At 37.6% G+C, this 23,708-nt stretch overlaps 1 protein-coding gene across 1 annotated transcript in view; it reads right to left on the reverse strand.

Moving 5' to 3' along the window:
- Positions 1 to 23,708, reverse strand: part of PDK3 (pyruvate dehydrogenase kinase 3) — a 60,442-nt gene that overhangs the window by 23,174 nt on the left and 13,560 nt on the right. The window contains exons 2-3 of the mRNA XM_074814613.1: positions 15,636 to 15,777; positions 5,828 to 5,899 (exon numbers count right to left, since the gene is read on the reverse strand). Of these exons, the coding sequence (XP_074670714.1) occupies positions 5,828 to 5,899; positions 15,636 to 15,777 (214 nt within the window). The remainder of the gene's footprint in view (positions 1 to 5,827; positions 5,900 to 15,635; positions 15,778 to 23,708) is intronic.

Consider the following 23,708-nt stretch of genomic DNA (forward strand, 5'->3'; position numbering starts at 1 on the left):
CTTTTAAAGGACCAAACACATATAGTATATAGGCACATTTCAAAGCAGCAGGGCAGAAATCAAACTCATTTCCTTTAATCTCACTGCTCACCCACCCCACACACCCCTGAAAGACACAAAGCTTTTACTGTACTCAAACTGGGAGACCATATCAAGGAATTTTTAAAATGCACATGGGATTAGCTGGAGAGGGGGAATACTCCAGAATAGCTCTGAAAATTTTATTTAGCAATGACTGGTTGGTTGGTTTTTTTTTTTCAAAATTCAGTGTATTGTATTTTCAAAACCACAACAAATAATGCAGTTGGTTTGACAGATGAAAAATTATTAATATGAAGCGATTTTAGCCGAATAAGCTTCAGTGGCTTCTGTATGAACAGAAGAATACTTGATGCATTACCATTGCTATTAAATAAATTAGGCCTATAGATTACTGCAAATACAATTAATGAATGTCACAACGCAAGTTATTATTTAACTCCCTAATGACTATATATATTATTCTGTTTTGATCTATCATCACAGTGCAAGAAAAGAAGTCATAAGAAAGTCAATATAAAGACAAAGGGAATTTTTTCTATGTCTCTTATGCATAGTATTACCTGAAAGATTAAAGACAAGAAAGTGATGAGTAGACTGAAAAAATCCTTTTAAATGGAACAGACATGCAATGGGGTTTATTTGATTTGCTGCTCTTTTTTAAAGATGTGCTAGCTGGTAGCTGAGAATCACTAGCAAGACAAGTACAAGCTCACACTCTGAAACTATCAGAAAGTATAGCTACTTTAGAAGTGAAGAACTAACTGAAGTAGCATTTCACATTACTTGACAGTAACAAAGTAGAACTTTCTTAATCAAATCTACTCCAATATTTACTTATTTCAAATTGCTAACAGAATCACTATTTTAATCTCAGTGCTGCAGAAAGGGAAGTTACTTCTTGTTTACTAAGTTTCTTGTGTGTGTGTTATCTCTAGACATACTGACAGCTTACTACTCCAGTTGCTCTCAGTTCCAGGACACTGCCTCACACACCCTCCCACAGGAGTGCCACAAAGAAAAAAAATCAGCAAAGAAACTCACAGGTATAGAGAACAGAGTAAGTGTTCTTTGAAAGTACACGCAAACAGCACATTTTACAAACCCTTCAATTTTTGAAAAACAACTTCTGCCTCCCTATGTTTATCTGGATGCGTATGGTCACCACAGAAAATTTCCAACACTTCTGCCAGCTTACACCCTCTACCAAGCACGGACACCTTATCTTAACACTCCTGCAATCACACTGAGAGAACTGTGGAAAGACTTCTACCTGACCGCTCTGCAGCTTGAGGAAAGATAATTTGTGTTCCCAAAAATACAAAAATACCCTGACCTTTTGGCATATGCCCATACTACTGACAGCGACAGTAATGTGGCTATGTTATAGTAAGTCTTCCTAAGGTCTGCTAACCAACAGAATGTAACAAAGAAACTGAAGCACCTGGGAACCTCCTCATCGCAGAAATGCTGAGACAAAAAAATCCCTTTAAAGGATTTTGTTCAATGTTCATAGGAAGGTAACACTCATGAACATACATCTGTCCTCAAATTCATACACTAAGAGCAGAGATAAATTGGGGCACTCAAAAACATTAGCTTTAGTCTAGTCTCTGCACTTACTCCTAACCACTCACCCTCTCTATTGAGTTGGCACTGCTGTCTGTCTTTGCAGGCCACATGGTGTAACAGTTCAGGGACCATAGGGTGGAAAGTGCCTACTTTATCAGCAGATTAATTACCCAATTCACTTCACTGCATGGCTTCATAGACAGCTGTGCCAGTACATGGATAACATCTACAATCCTGTGACACTGACATGTAAAATGGTTCCCTCAGAAAGAAAGCCCCATTTCTGAGAATACCAGAGCAGGCTCCCCAGACAAGCTGAGATCTAACACAAATAGTCAGGGGACAGTTATGTTCAACTGATCAAGTCATTCCACCATTTTAGAAAGCATTCATTGAAGAATTACTGCCAACACTGATACAGCACATCTGTGGATACTGAACCTCTTTAAAACATCATTTTAGATCCCCTTCTGTTCTGTGCTGTTATCCTGATTAGCCGTTACAGAAACTGAAGTCCGCACCAGCTGACAAAGACCACTAAGGCACTCATTTAATTTCCAATTCTTCATGGGTTTTGACTGCTTGAGTTGGACACCACATTCAGTTCCAAACAAAAGCTGCTCGGGAGGTTCTGGGGCAGAAGTACTTCCATCCAGGCAACTCTCACATTTTGTGATATTAAGCTAAAGAAGAGATGGGGGCCATCATGAAATGTATAAGTCATGTGATACCACACAGGGCACTAAGATGACCAAAGGATGCAAGACTGGGTCTTCTGTAATATGAAGTATATAATATGAAATATTAGTATGTGCATTTCTACAGTGTGCTCAATGCAGGAACAATACAGCTGAGAGGAACCAAGAGATGAAGCATGCTCCAACCCCTCTTCATATGCTACTATATACAAGGTACTCAGAGATACACCACAGATACTGCTAGGACAAGAAAGGCTCTGGTTCAAAGGACCAGGTGTACCTTTTATAGTGAACTTTCACATGTCTTTCTCTAAGCAAACCAATCTGGTTGAAGAAAAGTACCATTTCTATTCATGCATCTCTAAAGACACTACCCACAGAGTCCCAGATAATGGCTCAAATTCTGTATTAAATGATATATGCAATTACAGAAGACCTGTAAACATAAATTAACTCAGATATGTGTTTTTTTCCACTGAAAAGTGGAAAAAGTTCATTAACTACTGGAGTTCCTGGTATTTCTCCTCTGTCCATGAGGCATAAAAGTAGGATAGGGCTAGACAGCAGTGACATGGACTACAGGTACAGGAGTTGAGAAATTTGTTAGATTTATCTGTGGGTTATTACAAGATAAAATAGCTAATTACAGCTCAATATCCAGTTAAATGACATAACCTTCACAAAATTAGGAACAGATGACATGTGAAGAGCAGGAAAATAAATCTGACTTTCTACTCTTAGGTAGCCTACCCAATACTGTCAAGAATAAATTTGCTCGTTAATCAGGTAACACATCTTACATCTCTTTTCACAGGCCAAACTCAGTATAAAAGATGACTCTTACTGTCAAAGTCCCTAACTGGACTTCACCTCAGTAGGTAACAAAAAACTCCCCAACATCCTTATTTACAGATAATGCAATAATTGCAAGATTTCAAAGATTATAACAGTTATGCTAAATGAGTAAATATCTGGTTCAGCAAGTACGTGGTATATCATATTAATATAGAGCATCTCAAACAATATTTCCAATTGCCATGAAACAATATCAAGAATGCATGTTATACATATGGCAGAATCAAATAATTCATTTGATAATCATGAACAGACTTGTGATGGTTTAGCCCCTGCCGGGGTCCGAGACCATGCGGCCGCTGCCCCTACCCCACAAAGGGAGTGAAATACAAAGCCCCGATCTGAGATAAGGAGAGGTTTAATACAGCAGTGCAACAGCAACACAGCAAACAACAACAATAACAGTAATAGTGATAACAATGAACAGAGCAAAATATCTACCAATACAGCAGTGAGAGGACCAGATGTACAAAACCACGTGCCCCGCGCTAGGATGTGACATCCGCATGGTATCTGAATAACCTGGCTAGAGCTCCCCCCCCACTGCTGGGGAAACTTAACCCTATCCTGGTTAAACCAGGACAAGACTCTAAAAACAGATCTCCAAGAAAACTCAATGTTCATCAACCTTTTGAAAAGTGTATATACTGTGATTTACCTTGAACCTCTGAAGTCCATAAAAAGCTGAAATTCTGTTACCTAAATACAGAACATTAAAGTACCAGAAGCTACGTAACCACCTTGCCTCCACCTGAACATCTACAACATTATAGGCTTAATAGGACCCATGTTACACTTGCCAGGCTCACTTAGATGAGTAGGACATCTTAAGCCATCTCAAAAAGCAACAGACCTATGCTTTGGTAACTTAATCCCACTCAAAATGTTCTTTCTTTTAAGTCAAGCAGTAGGAAAACTTACTGCTAACCTAGTCTCAAACAGAAATCCTTGTCCCATCAGCAAACAGGCTGTAAATACAGAATCACAAAATCTAACAGCTAGAGGTAGTCGAAAAGTTCATCTGATTTATCCATTACAGAATAAGCATGCCTAAAACATCACTGAACACTATCTAATCTATTCTTAAAAGCTTTTAGAATGGAATGCTCTACAGCCTTCTGAAATGGTCTTTTTCAGTCTGTTCTCATCAATATCAGAATTTGTACTTTTTGCCCCATGTACTATCTCAACTTTAATAAAAATCAGCCATTTTTTAATTCTCCACTACTTAACTTACAGCAACCAATCATCCTTTATTCCAGTGACTTTTTTTTTTTGGCACAGACTTCCAGTGTCTCCCACTTCAATCTCTTTTTTGCCAGTCTAAACAAATACCTTCAACATTATTCAGAGGTGGAACTATTCAAGTCTCTAATTCTTGTTCCTTTCACATCAATACCGTCCACATGTGTTTTAATTTCTTAATAGGTAGTACCCAGAACTGAAGACAGTATTCCAGCTTAGGACTCACACTGAGATAATAGTTACTTCCCTCTTGTTCAATAACACTGCAATTCACTCAGTCAGTCTATAATCCTTACGGCTCCTTTTACAGTTCTGCCACGCAGGGAATTTGGTACTCATGCACTTGAATTTCTCCTGCATGTACTGCTTGATACTTAAAAAATAGAGCATAAAGATCTCAGATAACGTGCCCACAACCAAAAGAGCGTAACATCTAAAATGCATTACCTAATAAAATCCTTACTTAACATAGCAGTTAAGGTATCTGAAACTAACCAAACACAAAACGCCATTTTTGCACAGCACAGGCTACACCTTGCAGAAACAGAGCATTTGTTGGACTACGAGATGTTTTATGAAACACTTCCTATAAAGCTCTGCTCGATCAGGCAAGACTTCCAGAGCTTAAAAAGAAATTCAAGTTTCAAAGACAAGCTACCCTAAGAAAACTAATCAATGGAACAAAAAAAAAAAACCTTCAAGAAGTAATCCCCTGAAACAAAGTTGAGTGCTATACAGTACAGGGTAACGAGAGACCTTAGTGTTGGAGGGGAAGAGTTTGGTTTGAGTTTTTTGTTTTCAAGTCTCTGATGCATATATTGCACCTGTCGTTCTCACATATGGTTTTTTTTTTTTTTCTGCTTTATGCATACAAATTTCAAGGAGACATTCAAAGAGCAATTTTAATATAATTTTGTTATAAAGAAAATTGGCTAAGCTTTCCTTTCTTCTCAAAACGTAAGTAATATTCAATGAGGTAGATGAACACCAATAATTGAAGTCCATTTAAGAAGCTTTCAGATAAAAACAGACTGACACATTGCATGTTTTCAAACTGAAAAAAATCGAAGTATTAATATACATTACATACAACAGAGTAAATTCAGTGTATACTAAAATGACATTTTAGTCACAAGTATTTGATATGCAAGTATATTCTCACATGCATGTTGTCTTCCCCATACAGCCTTGGAGGAAGCATTTTATGTCATTTCTTAAACTATTAGATTGTAGAAGTGTAAAATACATTGTTCAAAAGCACTTAGATTCCTGTATTCCAGTCCAGATCACAATTCTGGCCTTTGCTGCACAAATTCTACCTTACAAATAAGGTCACTGTTATCCTATAGTACAAAACCACTTGTTATTTGAGACAGATTATTTTAAAATGAACTACCATAAGAAAACAAATTACTCACTCATCCAGAACATGAGGATCCTCAGGACTTTTATTTTCATATTCTAAAAGCTCAAGAAAACTCTGCATGTACCTGAAATAAACAAAAATGATAAAGGAGTTAAAATACTTACACCTAAATTACTTCCGAATTTTTTTCAATCTTAAAGACTACAACCTCATCTGAAACAGAAGCATAGTATACAGTTCTCTGCAAAGACTAAAATGAAGAGCGACGCGGCAACAAATAGAAAAAAAGCAACTATAATATATTGAATTTAAAAGTATTATTTATGACAGTCCATGATTCAGGAAAACTGCTATATAAATCAAGCTGAAGTTAACAGAAGCAAACCCTCTCTTCAGGTAGGTCTGTAATTTCAGGTAACTTAGTTCATCCCTGGATCTTGATTTCCTGGTCATCCACTTTGTACCGATGTTAGTTTGCTCCCACCTTCCTCAGAGAACGATCCAACCTTCCTTCCAAAATAAAGCTCCAGGGAACACTCCCCAAAAGCCATGCTAACAAGACTGCACCAAGCGGGTCCTACCACAGTACTCCAGAAGAGTACGCCCCTTCACACACTCCCACATCTTCTCACCCTGTACCTCAGGCCACATGACACAACCCTCAATTTCGTAAAAGCACCACTCTTACACAACACAGCTTGCTCCCTAGCTCATACACTCACCACACAGGACCCAAAGATTTAAAGGAAAGTACTACTCAGCACGAACTCAGCCAGCCTGTAGGAACCTAGTCCAACACCAGTATAAATGCCACCACATCACACCACTGAGCCTGAGGACCAGGTATCACCCCTTGAAGCAGGTGCATTTAGCAGTATACATGTAGCTTTAAAGATTACAGAACTGGGACCTGTTTCTTGAAGAAAATCACATAAGGTATCAATCACACACATAAAAGGTAGGGTTTCAGTGTTACCAGAAGGAGCTGTCATTCTTCTCCCTTTTGCCCTCCCTTTGCCCTGGTTAAGCACAGTCACATAAGCTATGATAACATCAGTGCTACTCAGATGTGTGTGTTAACAGTTGTAACCACACAACAGCAAAACAGCCAGCTGGATAGTTTTGTCTTGGCTTTTTAATTATTTTCACACATGAAAACACTTCATAGAAAGGTCTAACCGGCTAAAACTAGCACAAGAGAGAAAAGATAACCATAAAGCTTACATAAGGAAAAAGCAAACCAAGTGACCAAGCCTTTCCCCTTTCAGTAGCAGCAACCCACTAGATCAGATCAGCAGAGGGTCTATGCATAAACTCAGTGCCTATGAGACTGACCCCAGCCACTGAAGCTTGGATAACTTCACACTACAAGAAAATCTCTTTTGGTAGCAGCTTTATGTTAAGATCAGCTTAAGCAGGCTATGAAACTTCACCCTACTTCAAGCTACAGCAAAACTTAAGACAGCACTGCTGTCTACGTGACTCCCTCCAGAATCACATGATGCTACTCCACCCCCCCATTTCAGTTGTAGCCATCACAGGTCACTGCGACATTTCTCCCAGGAGACTGACATTTTCAACATGGTCAGCAAGCAACACTAGCTCCTGCCCCTCTGTGTTTTTGCCCTCCTGCGGCCATCACAGATAAATACAGAAATCCCCCAAATGTTTGTCAGTTACAAGCTTGGGAAGTAGCTGATGTCTCTAGTACTGATCATTTTAAAACATGTTCTTTGACACTGTTAAGAGATAGCACCAGTTTAGAACCAGGAATGCAAGAAATTGCCTAAGGTGACTTCAGGCAACAGGCAGTAACTTCAGGAGCCATAGCCCCACTATCCACTGAAAATAAGTTCCTGAAAAGTGCAACATTTAGCAGTTAGATACTTGAAGCAGTTCTAACTATGCAGGAACAGTATACGTGATGTGAAGGATAGAGGGGCAGAGGAAGAATCATCAGGACTGCCAGCTGGAGGAAGGACTGAGTTTGTGAAAGAGTGAATGAGAACTAATCTCCTTTCAGAATGTGTCTTTGCACGCACTCCCCTTTTATTAAGTCTCACTGGAAAAAGCTGCTTTACTGTCTGAACTCAACTGCTTCACCTGCAAGACTCAACATGTAACAAACTATGATCACCTTCACTCCTTTGTTTCAAAAAGGTACATGCTCTTCAACATCATTTGCCTCATATGAATCAAGGTCAATCAAGTTAATCATGGGTACAGGATGGAAAAAAAGGTGCCATTATTACAGTGAGCAAAACGCAGTAATAAACAATCAGCAAAGGAACTCCAAAATGAAAGATGGGAAAGTGGTGGACAAGGCACTGAGGCAACTCAGAGCATCAGTTCGGCTCCATAGAAGCAGTAAAATGAGCTTTTGACTTCTCACCAACCAGGCTATGTCACGCAGAAGCAATGCTTAAGACCCGTTCCTGTACCTAATTTTGCTCTGCCTCCAGTGAATACATGACACTCCACAACCAGTCTTTGCTACCTCCTTCACCATTTCCTGGATGGGTGATGAGAATATATCTAAGTCATTCAATCCATAATTGTCTCAAAGAGGAAACTGACTTTCTGGACTTTTTCTGTAAATAGAAAAAAGAGTATCATTCATGTGGCATCCTTTTCTTGCAAATACATTTAGGAATGAAAAAAAGCCGTGTAACTTGACTTAAGACCACCAGCATTGTCAGACTGGACTAGTTCTCTCATGCTGTGGTTCGTAATATAACAAGCAAGCTAAGGTCTTCCATTGTAATTAAATAAATATTTGCCGTCTTAAATTTTTTTGTGCAGTAAAAGGAAATCATGCACAATATTTATTTGATTCTACAGGGAAAAGCAATCTACCCAAAAAATACCTGCATAATTTCTGTGAAGGAATCTTATTCTATTCCTCAAATACAGGTTGATCTCTTGCCACACAATGACTTTGTCTATATTAGCATTTTTTATTTCCAAATCTAAACCTACGGTATGGTTTTGAAATGAATCTCCCAACAATCTTCACTGAATCCACACTGCTTACATTTGCAGAGTGGTTTTGGCACTTCTCAGAATGATCAGGTTCTTTTCAGAATGATCAGGTTCTTCTCAGAAGAAACTAAACTGGAAGCTGCTGTAGATGGGTTTCACACATTTGATGCACAAGTCAGCCATCATGATCTGAACCAATATGCAGGCCAAAACACTATGATTTTTCCAGCACACGCATAACACATGCCAGGAGGCAGACTATGCACTGTCACAAGTACCCTCCACACTGTAAAGTGTTTCTCATATTACATAAAAGACCAAATGCTGTAGGTGTCAGCAAGTTTGCCAACAGCCACCCCTCTAACTATGCTCCCCTCTCCCATCCTTTCAAACCTTCCTCCTGGTTTGAAATCCTTTCCCTTCCTACTTTCATTTCTGTTGCCATCCTCCCTGTTTTGGGGAGGCCTTTATTTTTTTTCCTTGCCCTCTCTTTGTTTTTCCCTGCACCCCCAGTCCACTCTTCTACACCAATTTCCATAAAGGCAACAATAGTCCTTTCTGCCTCCCCAGAACACCCAGGTCTGCAAGCCAGCTCTCCAAGCCAGCTCTCCAGGGAAATTCAAAATCACGGAATTGTTTAGGTTGAAAGAGATCTCTTGAAATCATCTAGTCCAACCTCCCTGCTCAAGCAGGGTCAGCAAGAGCAGGCTGTCCAAGACCATGTCCAGCTGGGTTTTGAAAATCTCCACAGATGGAGACTCCACAGCCTCTCCGGGCGAACTTCTTGTGGTGTCTCATCACCCTCACTGTAAAAAAGTTTCTTGTTATGTTCAGATGGAATCTCATGTACTTTAATTTGTATTCATTGCCTCTTGTCCTATCACTGAGCACTACTGAAAAAAGTCTTGCTCCATCATCTTCGTTCTGGCCCATTAGGTATTCATACACACTAGTAATACACAATTATTATCAGTGTTACTCCCAAAACCTGCTCCTCTTCAGATTGAGCAGTCCAGGCAGCTTACTGAATATCTCCAAGGAGATACTCAGCTCTCTCAGCTTCTTCCCAGATGCTTCAATAAATCTGTGTCATGAAAGAAGTGACAACTTCTGTTGTGACAAAGTAAGTCAGAGGAGGTTATTAGGAAGTTGCTCACCCCCATCTGTCATCATACAATATTACAAAAGTCCTGCTTCTGAAGATCCAGGACAACCACCACACTTCAGAAGCAACACATCAAGTACTTTTTACTACAGACCTCCTACCAGAGATCTCGAACATCAGCAATTCTGTGCTAATGCTGAGGATAAAACAGAAATTAGTATTTCTGGTACTGACGGTAGGCACTACCTGATTTATGTGCTGTGTGGATTTGATTGTTGCCTACCATTACTGGTATGCTGTACTGAGATTCGTACTCTGTTAGCTTATTGGGACATTGGTCTCAAGACTGCAGTCCCTGGAATAATCAAACAACACTACTCCTGTGTTGAAGGATCAGCGCTTTTACTAGGAGTATCAGGCAGGGGCAAGCCAAGTGTTTCATCTAATGCAAGAAATAATTGTGCAGAAAACTGTCTCAGTCAGAAAAAGACTAAAGCAGGTCTCAACCAGAAAAAAGCTGCCAAACATGGTCACCAGTCTTCAGCATAACCAGCAGGCAAAACAGCTTCTGAGGTCATTACGTTGCAGGCTCAAATAGCACCAATGAGGAACTAAGAGTTTCTGAAACAAAGGAAAATTACACAGACTAAATGCTCTTAAGGAAATTTATAAATACGCTAAAGTAATTTCTCTTTAAACTCTGTGGTGATGCAGAAACTATGGAAGCATGCAATGCTTTTCCTTTAGATAGGGTTATCAACAATATTTAGATACCTCTTTCTGATTCTAATTGATATTAATTTAGAAGTCAAGTTCATTAGCACAAGCACTGTATCCAGCAAGTTAGAGGGACCAGCTCAGAGAAAACGTTATGAACTTCAAATCTAAGTTGCTCAGATTTCTTCCAATCCCTTGACTAAATGAAGCTAGAAAAAGGCAACCTTACATCAAAAATCTAACCTACTGTCCAATGCCTACCACTATATGGCACCCAACCTGGGATGTTGTAATACCCTGTATATTATCCCAAGTCTAAAAAAACAACTGAGAGCTGCAAACGCTGTACATCTTTTATCCAGTTGTAACTTCAGTTTTTACACAAAATTCATCCACCCTACTCCCTCCCAAACAGCTCAAAATTAAAGAAATTAAATTAAAACTTGTTTAAAAGGAAATTTGTAACTCTGGTTAGCTGTAATAAATAATTCACAACATTGTCTTAACTACCACCAACATTACAATCTGCCTATCAATGAGCAGTCAGTAATGCAGTTCACTCCTGTAATAGCTAGTGTGTGTAAAAAGGGTCAATTCCCCTTTCATACTATTCATTTATTTCCTTGAATTTTCTTTTTGATTTGAACTGTGGGCACAGATATGGATAAATGAAGGTGGCAACTACAGGATTTATCAAGCACTGAAAAGCAAGATCTTGTGATGTTTTAAACACACTTCACACACAATTACCAGCGAGCTAGAATAAAGGAAAACAGTACCAGAATAAGGGATGACTTGCTATATTATTAGTAAATGAATACAACTATACAGGACACAAATTTACACAAAAAAAACACCAGCACAGACAAAAAAGGAAATGTCAATTATATTTTGCTATCTTCACTGAGTCATCAAAAGCAGAAATCAAAGCCTATGCCCTTCAAATCTGTTGTCTTTCTGGTGTTTAATTTTTTATCACAATACACTACAATTCATTGGGCAAGCTCTCTGGTTTCAAGCACCCTTCAGCCTTGTTCTTCTGTTAATTACTGCCAGGTAGATTGAATTCTTGTTAGTCTGCCAAATATAATAATTCTAGAATGGCACATTTCATACATGAAATCATTGTAAAAGCCCATAATGTCAGCTCCAGGGTTTGTTTTGGTTTGGTTTTTTTTCCACACTCATGCAAGCTACCTTTGCTTTTTCCCTATGTTTATTTCACTAAGATTTTACTTTAGAAACTCTCTAACACCTAAGCACTGAAAAGATAAAACATATCTCCATGGTAACACAATCTTGTTAGCATAGTCTGAATGTAAAAAATAAGAGAAAACACAATTACTAATCCCCAAACTGCACTGATTTCTCAAATGGGTCTTTCCAAGGAGATAAATGGAAATGTATAGCCTTTTCCAGGGACAGTACTAAAGAAAAGTAGTAAAATTTGGTCGGGGTTAATTAAAACATGAATTTTAGACATGACTGAGCAGCATACTGTGCAAACCTCACACTCACTTTAGATATTTTACAGGCTCTGACCTTACCCATTTTAAGGTTTTACTGTAACTATTTTCCCTTATCACATAGCCTTAGTGATGATATCCTTCATTATGCAATGCTGCCACATGTTCAATATCCTACCTGCAGTGCACTTTAGCTAGGGATGGCCCTCTCAAAGGTGGCCTAAAAAAGGCCTACTTCTTTGGAACTAGGAAGCTGCCCATTAATTTTGAAAAACTGAAAATAAGTTGCTGATCCCTAGCACACTTCTTGTTGATCTGTCCTTTATTTGGAATCACCACAGTTCAACAGCCAGAACATATTAACTGTGTTATTATTTTGATTCGCTTATTCCTTGCCTTGTGACCTCATGCAAAACACGCACATAAATTAAGTTATAAACTTGAACTGGGACAGAGCTAATGTTTTACCTTTGCATAGGCTGAAATGCAAAACTTTTTTTCTTTAGTCATAGTTCACTCTGTGGGTAATACCAGCTTTATTCAGAAAAGCGTAGCTGAGTAGCACAAAGGAAGGACAGTTGTCTTACCTATCCTAATTGCTGCACACATCAGGCTAAAGAACCCAGAAAGAAAGGAGAAAAAAAAAAAGCACCTTTCCCCAGATCAATGAAGCAATCAGTTGTAAAATCTGTTAGAAGCACAGTGCAGTTAAGGAGCATGACCATGAAGATGGATTAGAGAACCTAGAAGAGAACAGGACTTGCCCACAGCAGGGAGCAGTTCTGAGAATACTCAGCACTTCTGAGAATACTCAGACATGAAAGATGTGAATACTTCTGAGAATACCCAGAAGTGAAAGGATGAGGCTGCTTCCCAAGGGACCTATAAGGGACTAGGAAATTCATGCAATCCATAATGTCACTGCCTAGCTGGACAGAGGATTGACAGGAAAGGATCCATGCTGTACAGTAGGCAGGGTTAATTTGTTTTCTTACTCCACCAAACCTAAGCTCCATCTATTTACAGAGCCACCTTATTCTAACTTTAATAAAACCTTTTTTAAAGATTAGAAGCTTTTTGTATTTTCAGGTGTGCTGACATTAAGGAATAGACTGGGAACTCAAATTTTAAAGCTCTAGCTCACTTGGAATCTCACCAAAAGCACATGAAAACATAGGCTTCTAGTGCAAAGTGGTAGCGTACATAAATCATAAACATGCTGGTATCTACACATAAATTACTGAAAATTAGCAAATAAACAGATTAAGATGAGTATTACATTAAATAATGTCTTTGCTCACTTGTTTCAAGTGTACATCAGATTTTTTGTTTGTATATTGATAAATTGTCAAGCTTCCTCAAGCTATGTCATAGTAAAAATAAAGGATCATGAAATCTGATCTGAAAAAAAATTTTTTCTTGAAGTATCAAACAAGTGTGTCAAGAAGAGGTTTTTTCATTTTACAAGTTCACAAAACAGCTGAACAGCTAAATTTACATTTATTTATTCTACTGCACAAAATTCAGGAATCTCTCTCTAGTTATGTCTAAACATTAGGTTAAGAAATTATAAATACCTTTTAAAGCCTGCTATCAGCATAGCTGTGTAATACTCAAGGTCATTCACACCGAAGTTAATAAAACTGTTTTGATCTTTTTAGAAGCTAACTGATCCAGTAAATTTTGCCCGAAGTTCATCACCAGTATATCACTAGGATTTATAATCCACAGGTAAGTGTTTAAAAAAGCAATTAAAAGCCTCTAAACAGAAAAATAAAAAGTCCACATCTATAATCAGGAAAACAACATGCTATAGTTACTTTTGTTACTTCTAACATAAGATCACAAAAATACTCTTATATTATCTCAGTGAAGATATTCCTTCCCACAAAAGCTGTTAGGTAACTGAGGATCAAAATTAGAAGAACACTATGACAAACATTCTGATTTCAAACTTACATCTCTGGGTTGGATGTCCACTTTAACTTCTTCATCATGTTAAAGTCTGATATTTTGGACCATTTAGCAGAAACCTATCAGTCTATAGCTGTGGTAGTGCAAATCACATTATCGTATAAAATACACAATTTGGACACGTATCTTACAATCATTATGTATTTTAATACACTTGAGACAGATCTTTTTGGTGTGTTTTTAAGTCAGTAGCCTCTATTGTAGCTATTAAAGTCATCCCATGAGTTCTCAAACCTCTAAGCAAAAATTCTGAAGGGGGCAGCCAGTCTAAACACCCATTCAGTTCCTTTGCCAGAAGTGATCCAAATGTTGCTAGACTCTGTATTAGCAGCGCAGAAGCATCTGCCACAGAACATATATTTGGACTAGAATTATGCTGTAGAGTCACTACAGAAGAATTACTTCCTTTTCTTCATTCACCTATTTGTCCACATTTCACTAAAGACAGCTTCACAAGTCATCTAGATCAGAAAAGCCTAAAAGGCCTGCATATTATCTACTCTTTCCTATTTGCCATAACAGCTTCCATAACATCAGATGAAGCCTTCAAACCTTGCAAGCTGCCACTTAACCACAACATGATTGTTATTGTGTGGCTCCACAGCATTTACAATTATTTGAAGCACTTAATCATTATGTTTGAAGTGGTCATCAACACAGCTAGTATTACCTTTCAAAGACAAACATATTTAAACCAAAGTACACAATATCACCTATTCTAATTTATATTTTCTAAGTCTGAAGCTTGATAAATATGGGACCAAACCCAGCAGTCAATGTACAGTCAACACGGAATTTCTTGGCTCAAGGGCTATGACTGAACTTAACAGAAGCCTGTAACATTAGCTGCTGTTACAGTTATATATGCTGTCATTCACAAAGGGAATTTTGTTGTATACTGCGAAGATAGTTTTACATAAATTCTGTGGATCAAGTATTTGCAGGTAGAGAGACAATAAATACCCCATGAACAACAATTTTTAGAGCTTAACACATACAAGGCAGTAGTCTCCAAACCTCACTGAACATGCAAGTAGGCTAGAAATTAATTACTGTGGAAAAGATCACAGAACTTTGAATCACTTTGGATATACACTAGTTATGACAGTGGAGAATGCTACTTACTGGATGACACCAGACTTTTGTCACATTCCATAACTTCCACTGAACACCAGGTTATGTTTTTAAAGGTTTAGCAATGAGAAAAACAGATGAGGTCTAAATTTTCTTTCAGTATTTTTGACAAGGGAAGAATAAGGCGAAAGAACAGTTATTTCAAGAAGTCATGGGTGCAATACAGTAAGGAATATTTAAAAAGCTCGCTCTTGGAAGTTTTTGACAGATTCTAATTATCTGGGAGACAACAGTATGCTTTTACTAACTTACAAGACTCTAAATACTCTATTATAGATCTTATCTCTAAGATCCATATTAGAGTATTTACTTAACATTAAACAGAAGAAAATGAAGCTTCATTGGACAAGAAACACGCATTATAAACAATTCACAGCAGAAAACAGACTTCAGTTCAAGACAATTCAAGTTGAGTTGCAAGTAAAACAACACATAGTGTTAGTTTTACAATAATTTTTTAGTCCACTTTTTTTAAAACTTACCAACTCTGCACTAGCCCAACTGAAGGCCTGTTAAGTAAGTTATCAGGCAACAAATTGACTTCTCTCATGGTGTTAGCTAGTCGCACAGGAAGTTCTTTCCGCAGAAACATGTATGAAGTCTTCTCACATGCATTGTCACGACCTGTTAGAAGGAAGGAAAAAAGATCTCCATTGCAGATCAAATGTTAGACTTCCCAGTGCAAGAAGATTTTAAAAAACCCAACACAAACCACTTATGGAAATAAAAACAGTTAAAAATAGTTTCTTTTGATACCCACCTTCACTTCCCTCTCACTCCCAAGACACATGTTATACTTCTACCTTCCTAGAGCTTAACCCCTTTTATTTGACATTCTTCCTCATTTCACATCATCTCATCCTCTCTCCTATAAATAAAAATGTCTCATCCTATAAATAAAAACCATCAAATACTAAAGACTTGATACTAGCTGGAAATAAGACCCCAAAATACTAGCTTTTATCAGTATGACTTTTCTACTAAAGTGAGCTTTTAAAAAGTGCAAGCTGCACACATAATGGAGGATAAGAAATGAAAACAAAGGGACAAAACAGAATGGCAACAGCTGGCTGATGTTTCATGTCACAAGCTCTTCAAACCTACTAAGTATTTAAACATTTCAGCAGCACCTGGAAAGACCAGAAGTCATCATCCCTCCTAGGACTAGCCTACAAGATGCTCACTAGCCAGCATGAAGGAAAGTGCAGTGCTCATCATCACATTCCCATCTGGAAAAGCTGCAGCTGAGATTATCCTGGACTTTCACTTTTAGAACAAATTTTTATCCAGCACAATATTTTGAAAATTAAAAAAACAAACATAACAAAACAAACAAAACAAATAAAAGGGATCCAGCAAAATAACAATACTTTGGAGCCACCCTAAAGACTTGACATGACTAATAGCATTTTCAAACTAAACTAGTTACTGGAGATACCTATAAAACTTTAACTACAAATATTTGATGTATGATATGTTAGGACTCTTGCCAAAATAGTTCAGATGGAAGATCAGACCTGACTTGACATACTTTTGTATTTTGCAGCATTTCACAAGTGGAGGAACTCCCTATCATAACTAATTTCTAAAGAGTCCAGGTAAATTAAAAATATAATAAAAAAAAAATCCATGTTTTACTTGTAATGAACAGTCAGTATTCTGTGTCTAGAAAGACAGCAAATTTCTTTTGTGACGATAACCAGTACAACCACCTGCATAATTTGTGAGTGAAGGCATAATACAAGAGCTATAAATTATGTTCGAGCAAACCAGAAAGTGTTAAAAGCACTACTAGGCACATAATCACCGAGATTTGCAATTTGAAAGACTCAAGTACAATGCAACCAGCACAATCAAGGTGATACTTTTTAAGACAGTCCCATTATAATCAGCTGAACAGCAGAGTTTTCACCTTCTTTGCATAGATAACATGCATTGATGGATTAGTTCCCAAACTGTAACACAAGCTTGGGGGAATATGCAGGAAGGATTAGGGTTTCCTTTTTTTCTTGCTCATTTAGGTATCAACAGTGGATGATTAAATTCTATTAGTGTCAGCAATTCTATTATTGTTCTTCCAGAAAACGTTTGGACCTAGTTTACTTACTTGCATTTTCACATCTTCAATTACAAATACACACACATCCTGTCAAAATTAGACAAAGGAAACAAGATATTACACTGTTATTTTCTGTGAAGCACAGTAATGATTTCAGAGTTCAATCCTTCAATTAAATTAGATACCAATTCACCTAACAATAGAGGATTGACACTTCTTTGTCCACAAGTCACTGTATATAGTAGCTCTTTTGAAACACTGTGGGGCTGGACAGCAGGAAAGACTCTGACTAAGATCACCCTACAACTTTTGGACCAGAAAAACCCTCAAGACTGAGAGCAAGTTTAGTTATTTTCTAGACAATAAAAAGCAAGAGGAATGAAAGACAGCCCCGACAGAGAATGAGGAAGTGGCAAACAAGAACCCACAGCCTGCGGGTCTCTGAAAGGGCATGGGGGCCCTTCACCGACACAGTCCCCGGGTTTGAGCAAGGCAGACCACAAAAGCTGCTAGACTGGAAAGCAGGACTGGCAGAAGAGACCCACTTCCTCTCCTCCCATGAGCAAGGGCACATCTCTATTTAACCTGTCTCACCCCAGCAGTTTTAAACTGACTCTTTAAGGAGTTGCCTTGCTCTTATGTACAGCTACATTTTAGGTACAGAACCCTTCGTGGTCCCTTTGCACGCTCAGTGCAGGAAAACAAAAGGAAGTTCTGTTTCAGGCCTGTCTGACTTGAAGGTTTGCTTCACCACAACTTCAGTACATCTTTCTGGTTTGGGGAACGCAGTCAGAGTATCAGCTGTTTAGCTGTATGAAATTTTTCTGAGAGACTCCACAGAGCTACTTCAGCTTCTAGTGTAAGGTCAGTTATCTGCTTGCCAAACAGCACGTGCATGGGAAGAGAGAATGGCTATTCACTAGGATCAGCAAGAATTAGATAACCTCCAGGTTTTGAAGCAAAAAGCATACTGTGTCCTAACCATTGCTCCTTGGCTGCTGTTCTTCACAACCTGTACAAACACAGTTGTCAGAATGAGGGACATCCTACTAAGTACAAAAAAAAAATAAATCTGAGTCTGTAAATTAGGTGTTTTCTTAATATAGTTTATCATACACAGGTAAGTCTAAGTTCTAAAGATCTTTCCAAAACCAGCATTCTAGAAAGCTGCAATGCCACATTTGCAGGTTCAGCCTCCAGTCAGATTTTTTTTTTCATAGATTAGCTTTATTTTTGCTTTATTTGTTACATCTTTTTTCAAACTATACAGCATTCTTTCTTGATTTTATCATCATTCCAACTGGGTCAATACACATTGCCAGAACCAGGCTTTTGTCTTAAACACCACAGAGTAAAGCCAGTTTAAATCCATCAGTTTCAGTTCAAGGGAATTTGAAGTGACTCTCCCAGGGTGAAAGTGAAACTTGTGAATAATCTCTCCTTGATTCATCCTGCAGCCCCCAAGAAGTTACTCAATAACACAAATATATAAAACAATGACCTGTTTACCTTCGGATGAATTAAAATGGAAGAAAGAATACAGTAATCTCACACCCTAGTGCAAACTACACTGCACTAGGCATCAAGGACTGTATTTAGCTTTATTTCCAAAAACACGGGGGGCTGTGTCAGAGAGTTGTCTAATCATGGTGCACTGAAGACCAACAGTAGCAGCAGACTTCAAGGCAGAATGTAATGACATGGAAGTATGATGCTGACATGGCATTATAATATACTAGGAGCATTGCTTTTGTTATGAATTACTAATAAAAGGCCCACTGCTTATACGTGAAGCAATGCATTGCAAATACAGCTTTATGCTATCTTGTTAAACTATATGAAATTAACATTCATTTTTAACTCGGAGGAGTCATCAACTTTCACATATAAATCACTGAATCACTAAACTAGAGGAATACTTCAGAAGATGCGATGTGAGGATCACTGACAAAGAAAAAGCTTCACATACACATTTTATTTGTAATTTTACTGTCTTGAGTACTCCTACAGACATTGGTGCAACTACTGGTTAAATACTATATGTAAGTTTCTTCCATAGACAGGATAGTGGGACCTCACTGTTCAACTAATGAGAAAACAGAATCTATACTGATGTAGACAGAAAAGTTTCTAACAAGATTATCCATACACCATTGTCACCTTGATATTAAACCAACAGCAAGGACTTTGCCTTCACTATCAGTCCACTACTCGTTATTTAACTCTTAGTGATTAATTAGGGTTCTTTTTTGTCTTGACTTTTTTACTAGTGCTTTTCATCTACATTTTTTTAAGTAAAATGAGTATGTTCAATTAAAAACAGCTAACTCACCAACCACCAAAGGCTTTTTCAAAGTTTTAGATTCAACTTTCTCTGAATGCTAAATGTCATTCATTAAAATATTACAACTTTAATAACTAAGGATTTGTGTGCAACTTTTATATTCATGCTGAGTTTGAGTTATCTGAATAAAGGCTAGGTTAACATTTCATCCTAAAGAGTGTTTCAATACAAATGTATATTAATTTTCTTTAAGTGAAGACTGATCTGCTGAGATAGCATACTCAGTAATGATATATGATGTACTTCTGCTTAGTTATCAAATACTTAAATTTAGATTTCAAGCACTAGTAACAAATGAGCACAACAAAAAGTTGTTCAACTTGTGGTTTTAATACTTAAAATATTTGAGAAGATTTTAAAGCACTTTGTTTTTCTAAAGACTTTAAAACAGATTAAAAGTTTTGGAGTGATATACTGAAAATTTTCTGCAAGTCAGAAGTTAGGGAAGATTTTCATTTCAAGAGAAACAGCTAAAAAAATTATTTCCTTAAACTGACAGCTGTGTAGGTTTCCAACACCAGCACCTCATTTGTGGACGGGCCCACGTGCAACACTATACCCATGATAGAAACATCAACTCAAGCAAGAGTTTGAAGCTCTCAATGCCATGTATGAGAGATTAGAAACACAAGAAAGGAGAGAATGCCCAAGAAACCACAGCACCTGGAAGTCTTGGATCCTCTACAACTTACCAAAAGGTCTGAATCATGTTTCTTGAATTGACTGTTTCTAGCCACATATTTATTGGAAATGTTTCAGTAAGCTGTGTAACAGATCACCCTCCCCAGTACACTGCTGCCTGTCAGAACACAGAACAGTCCAAGTCTTCAGAACCTTTCAAAAGTCAACAGAATTTGACTGCATATTTTAGCTAGTCCTGAACATATTAATGGAAAAAATAAAAATGAAGGAAAGAACCCACTTTTAGAGATGTACAAATCCATCAGGAATAACAGTTCTCATCTCAAACCATTGAGTTAAAGATTTTAAATACCATTTCTGAGGTACATCAGCTGTTAGGCACCTAAGACTCTGCATTAGGAAAAGAAAACCCTCTCAGAACAGTGCATCAGAAATGCAATTATTTCAGTTTTCAAAAGTTCTGCATTGATTTTTGTGAAGCTAAAACTCTGACAGAGTTCTACAGAAGAATTAAGTGATATCCTGCTTTGTTAGCAACCTTGTGAAGAATGAAGGACAGATATATTACCAACATTGCAAATTTGATCCTTTCATTAAGTATGAGAGCAATCTCTAGAATTCATTATACTTCATTAAAACCCCTTCTGCTCACTTGATAATCAATGTTTAATGCAGACAGAATGGCCAAAAATGGACATTCTAGTAGACAGCATGTTTTATTTCATGCATATAAATTTATATGCCCAGAAACACACAAAGCAAATAGATTTCTTTAAAAGTGTGCTTTTAAAAAACTGAAAATGGAAATATTAGAAGACTTGAAGCAAAACACTTCTTATCTACAAAGACAAAAAGAAAGGAAAGTAAGATATCACATGTTACATTGAGTTCACAATTCTATGCACACCATCAATATCTTTTTCCCAGTGGCTGTAGTATAGCAAAACTTGACTTCAATTGAAGAGTAATTCGGTTTTGTCACTTTAAGTGGAAAAATTGTGCCAATGAAATTCTTAAGTCAGGCACTGAAACAGGTTTCCTTCAATGAGGAGTATCACATTAAGGCAACATAAAGAACAAACCATACAGCATACTAGTCTACTCTGCTGCAAGGAACAGTCCCATGCTACTCTTCGTGGTAGAAAATAATTCTGTTTTCTAAAGGACTAGATTTTAATTCAGGGTCAAGAGGCTAGATTATCTTTATTTTTTACTCTTCTTAATGAAAGTTATACTTTCCAGCTGATTAAGAAACTACCAGATAGTAAGCTATGGCACCTATGGTGCTTATGACTTCACCCAGAATTTGACCAAAGAGGATGAAGGAAAAGCACATGTAAAATACTCCACTCTACTCAACACTAAATTACATCAATTTCTGAGCATCCTCTAGAAGTGTAGGTGGACCAAGCAGAAATCCAGATGACCACAACAGTAAAATAGTTCATGACAAAGGAATGAATGAATCTGACTGGATTTACCCAAGAAGAAATAGATAAAGAACACTCTTCAAACCCTTACAGTTCACTACAGAGGAGGCAGCAGTAACAAGTCCATCAAGGACCAAACAAGTATTAGGCTCAAACTGCAGAAGATTCAAGTCATAATTTGACAGAAACTTCCTGATGATAAACACCGTAAAAGACAGCAACGAGCTCTGCTTTTTTGCCATCTCTTTTACTAGTGAAGTTAGAAATCTGCCCAAAATCACATTACATTAAGCAAGTTGATTCAGTCTCTGAACTGAAGATTTGACTGAACACTGCTTAACAGTCTCTGTAGCCCTAATTCTCTCATGACCCAAGAGGAAGAAAGTGATCACTATGTATCTTGTCAATCACCTGCAAAAAACCCAGTGCAACTGCACACAGGGAGAGAAACAATCAAAAAGTGAGAACACTGAAGCAAGTCAGAATTAGTAAAAATGCAGTACAGATTGTGTAAATTAAGTTATACACTAGAAGTTACTTTGACAGAAAAATGTCAATAAAAAGCAAGATATCTGTGAAGGAAGTAATCTTCAAATTATTTCAAATGATTACTACTGCATGCATACCTAGCACAAAAACTGAAAGAAATGTCAAGTGCCACCACAGCAGGTCTTTAAAAAGGTTTAAAAAAATAGGCTGTTTAATAAATGCTCTACCATCTTCAATCTTCTGAACAATCTTACCTTTCTGGGCTAATCAGTCACACTATACAAAAGTCATACAGATAAGGATATTCATGGCCTCCTCTCTGCTTCCTTCAAATCTTCAGTTCAAAACTAGCACCAAAGAGAGACTGTGATGCCAATCTCGAGACTCATGCCAATGTACAAATTATACAAAGTACAAGTCAATGTAACAAACTGACAATAGATACAGACTTCAACATAGTGAAAATAAGAACATATATTAGTTGAACAAGGATCTAAGCAGTGATCTCCTGGACTTTATACCAAACTAAGGGCAGTGAAGAGTATTTTATGGACAACCTTCCATATAACAGCCTTACACGTGATAGAAACAAGCCAGAGTTCGTAACAGTACAGTGGAAATGGTACCTACACAAACACTGCTGCATTTGGAATGGTCACCATCCATGAGAGAGTGTCTCTAAATGATGGTGGATTTGCTTATGCGGTGAAGTATGACATACCTGAAGAACTGATTTGACTGTCCTTGCTCAGGTTTAAGTTGAGAATATACGTAAACTTACAGACAGGAAAACATTAAGTTTTCATAAAAAGTTCACGCAGAAGGTGGCACTTAATATTAAAATCGATTTTCTTCGATGTGAAAAGGTGTTAGACATTTCCACCAAAAATAAATCATGCCATTTATTCAATTAGACAGGTATGAGAGGCAGAAAAGAGGATAAGAAAACGTATAAATAAAACATGATCCAGAAGCTTCGAGGCAACGCAGGTCACAAAAGCAGGCTTGAATGCATTAGGTCTTTTAAATGCAATACCATCAGATGGGGTTATACATCAGTATTATCACTGGTGGACCTTCAATCCAGAAGAAATTCAGGAAGTTCAACTTCCAGACAGTTTTCTAATCTAGCTTCCCCTCTCTGGGATTCAACTCATCTCCTTATTTTTCTCTTTCACCTTTTACCCCATAGTGCTAAGAAATCAAAAACAAATGTAACTTTGGTAACAAGGCCAAATTAGGCTCTAGGGATCATATGCCTGTAGCATGTAAGGGGGAAAAAAAAAAAGTATATTTCAATTGGAAAGAACGATCATTCACCACAGTGCTCCCTCTGAACCAGTATCTTTTCAGTTCCTTCCATTGCAGGGATGGAATTAGACAGCTGTTGCAAAGCTGGACCTAGAGAAAACTTGTTCTGGGTCCTGCAACAAGAGCCACAATTTAAGGGCTATTCACACACATGCAGTAGACCCTGATTCAATTCTGGCAAATTCTACAAATTGCCAGAGCAATATTATGGTGTCCCAAGATTCAGATTACAAAAGAATTAGTTCCATGCAGAAGGCTGTACACAAACCTCGGTTTTGTT

The sequence above is a fragment of the Strix aluco genome, chromosome 2 (genome assembly GCF_031877795.1).
Source record: "Strix aluco isolate bStrAlu1 chromosome 2, bStrAlu1.hap1, whole genome shotgun sequence".
Classification (NCBI taxonomy): Eukaryota; Metazoa; Chordata; class Aves; order Strigiformes; family Strigidae; genus Strix; species Strix aluco.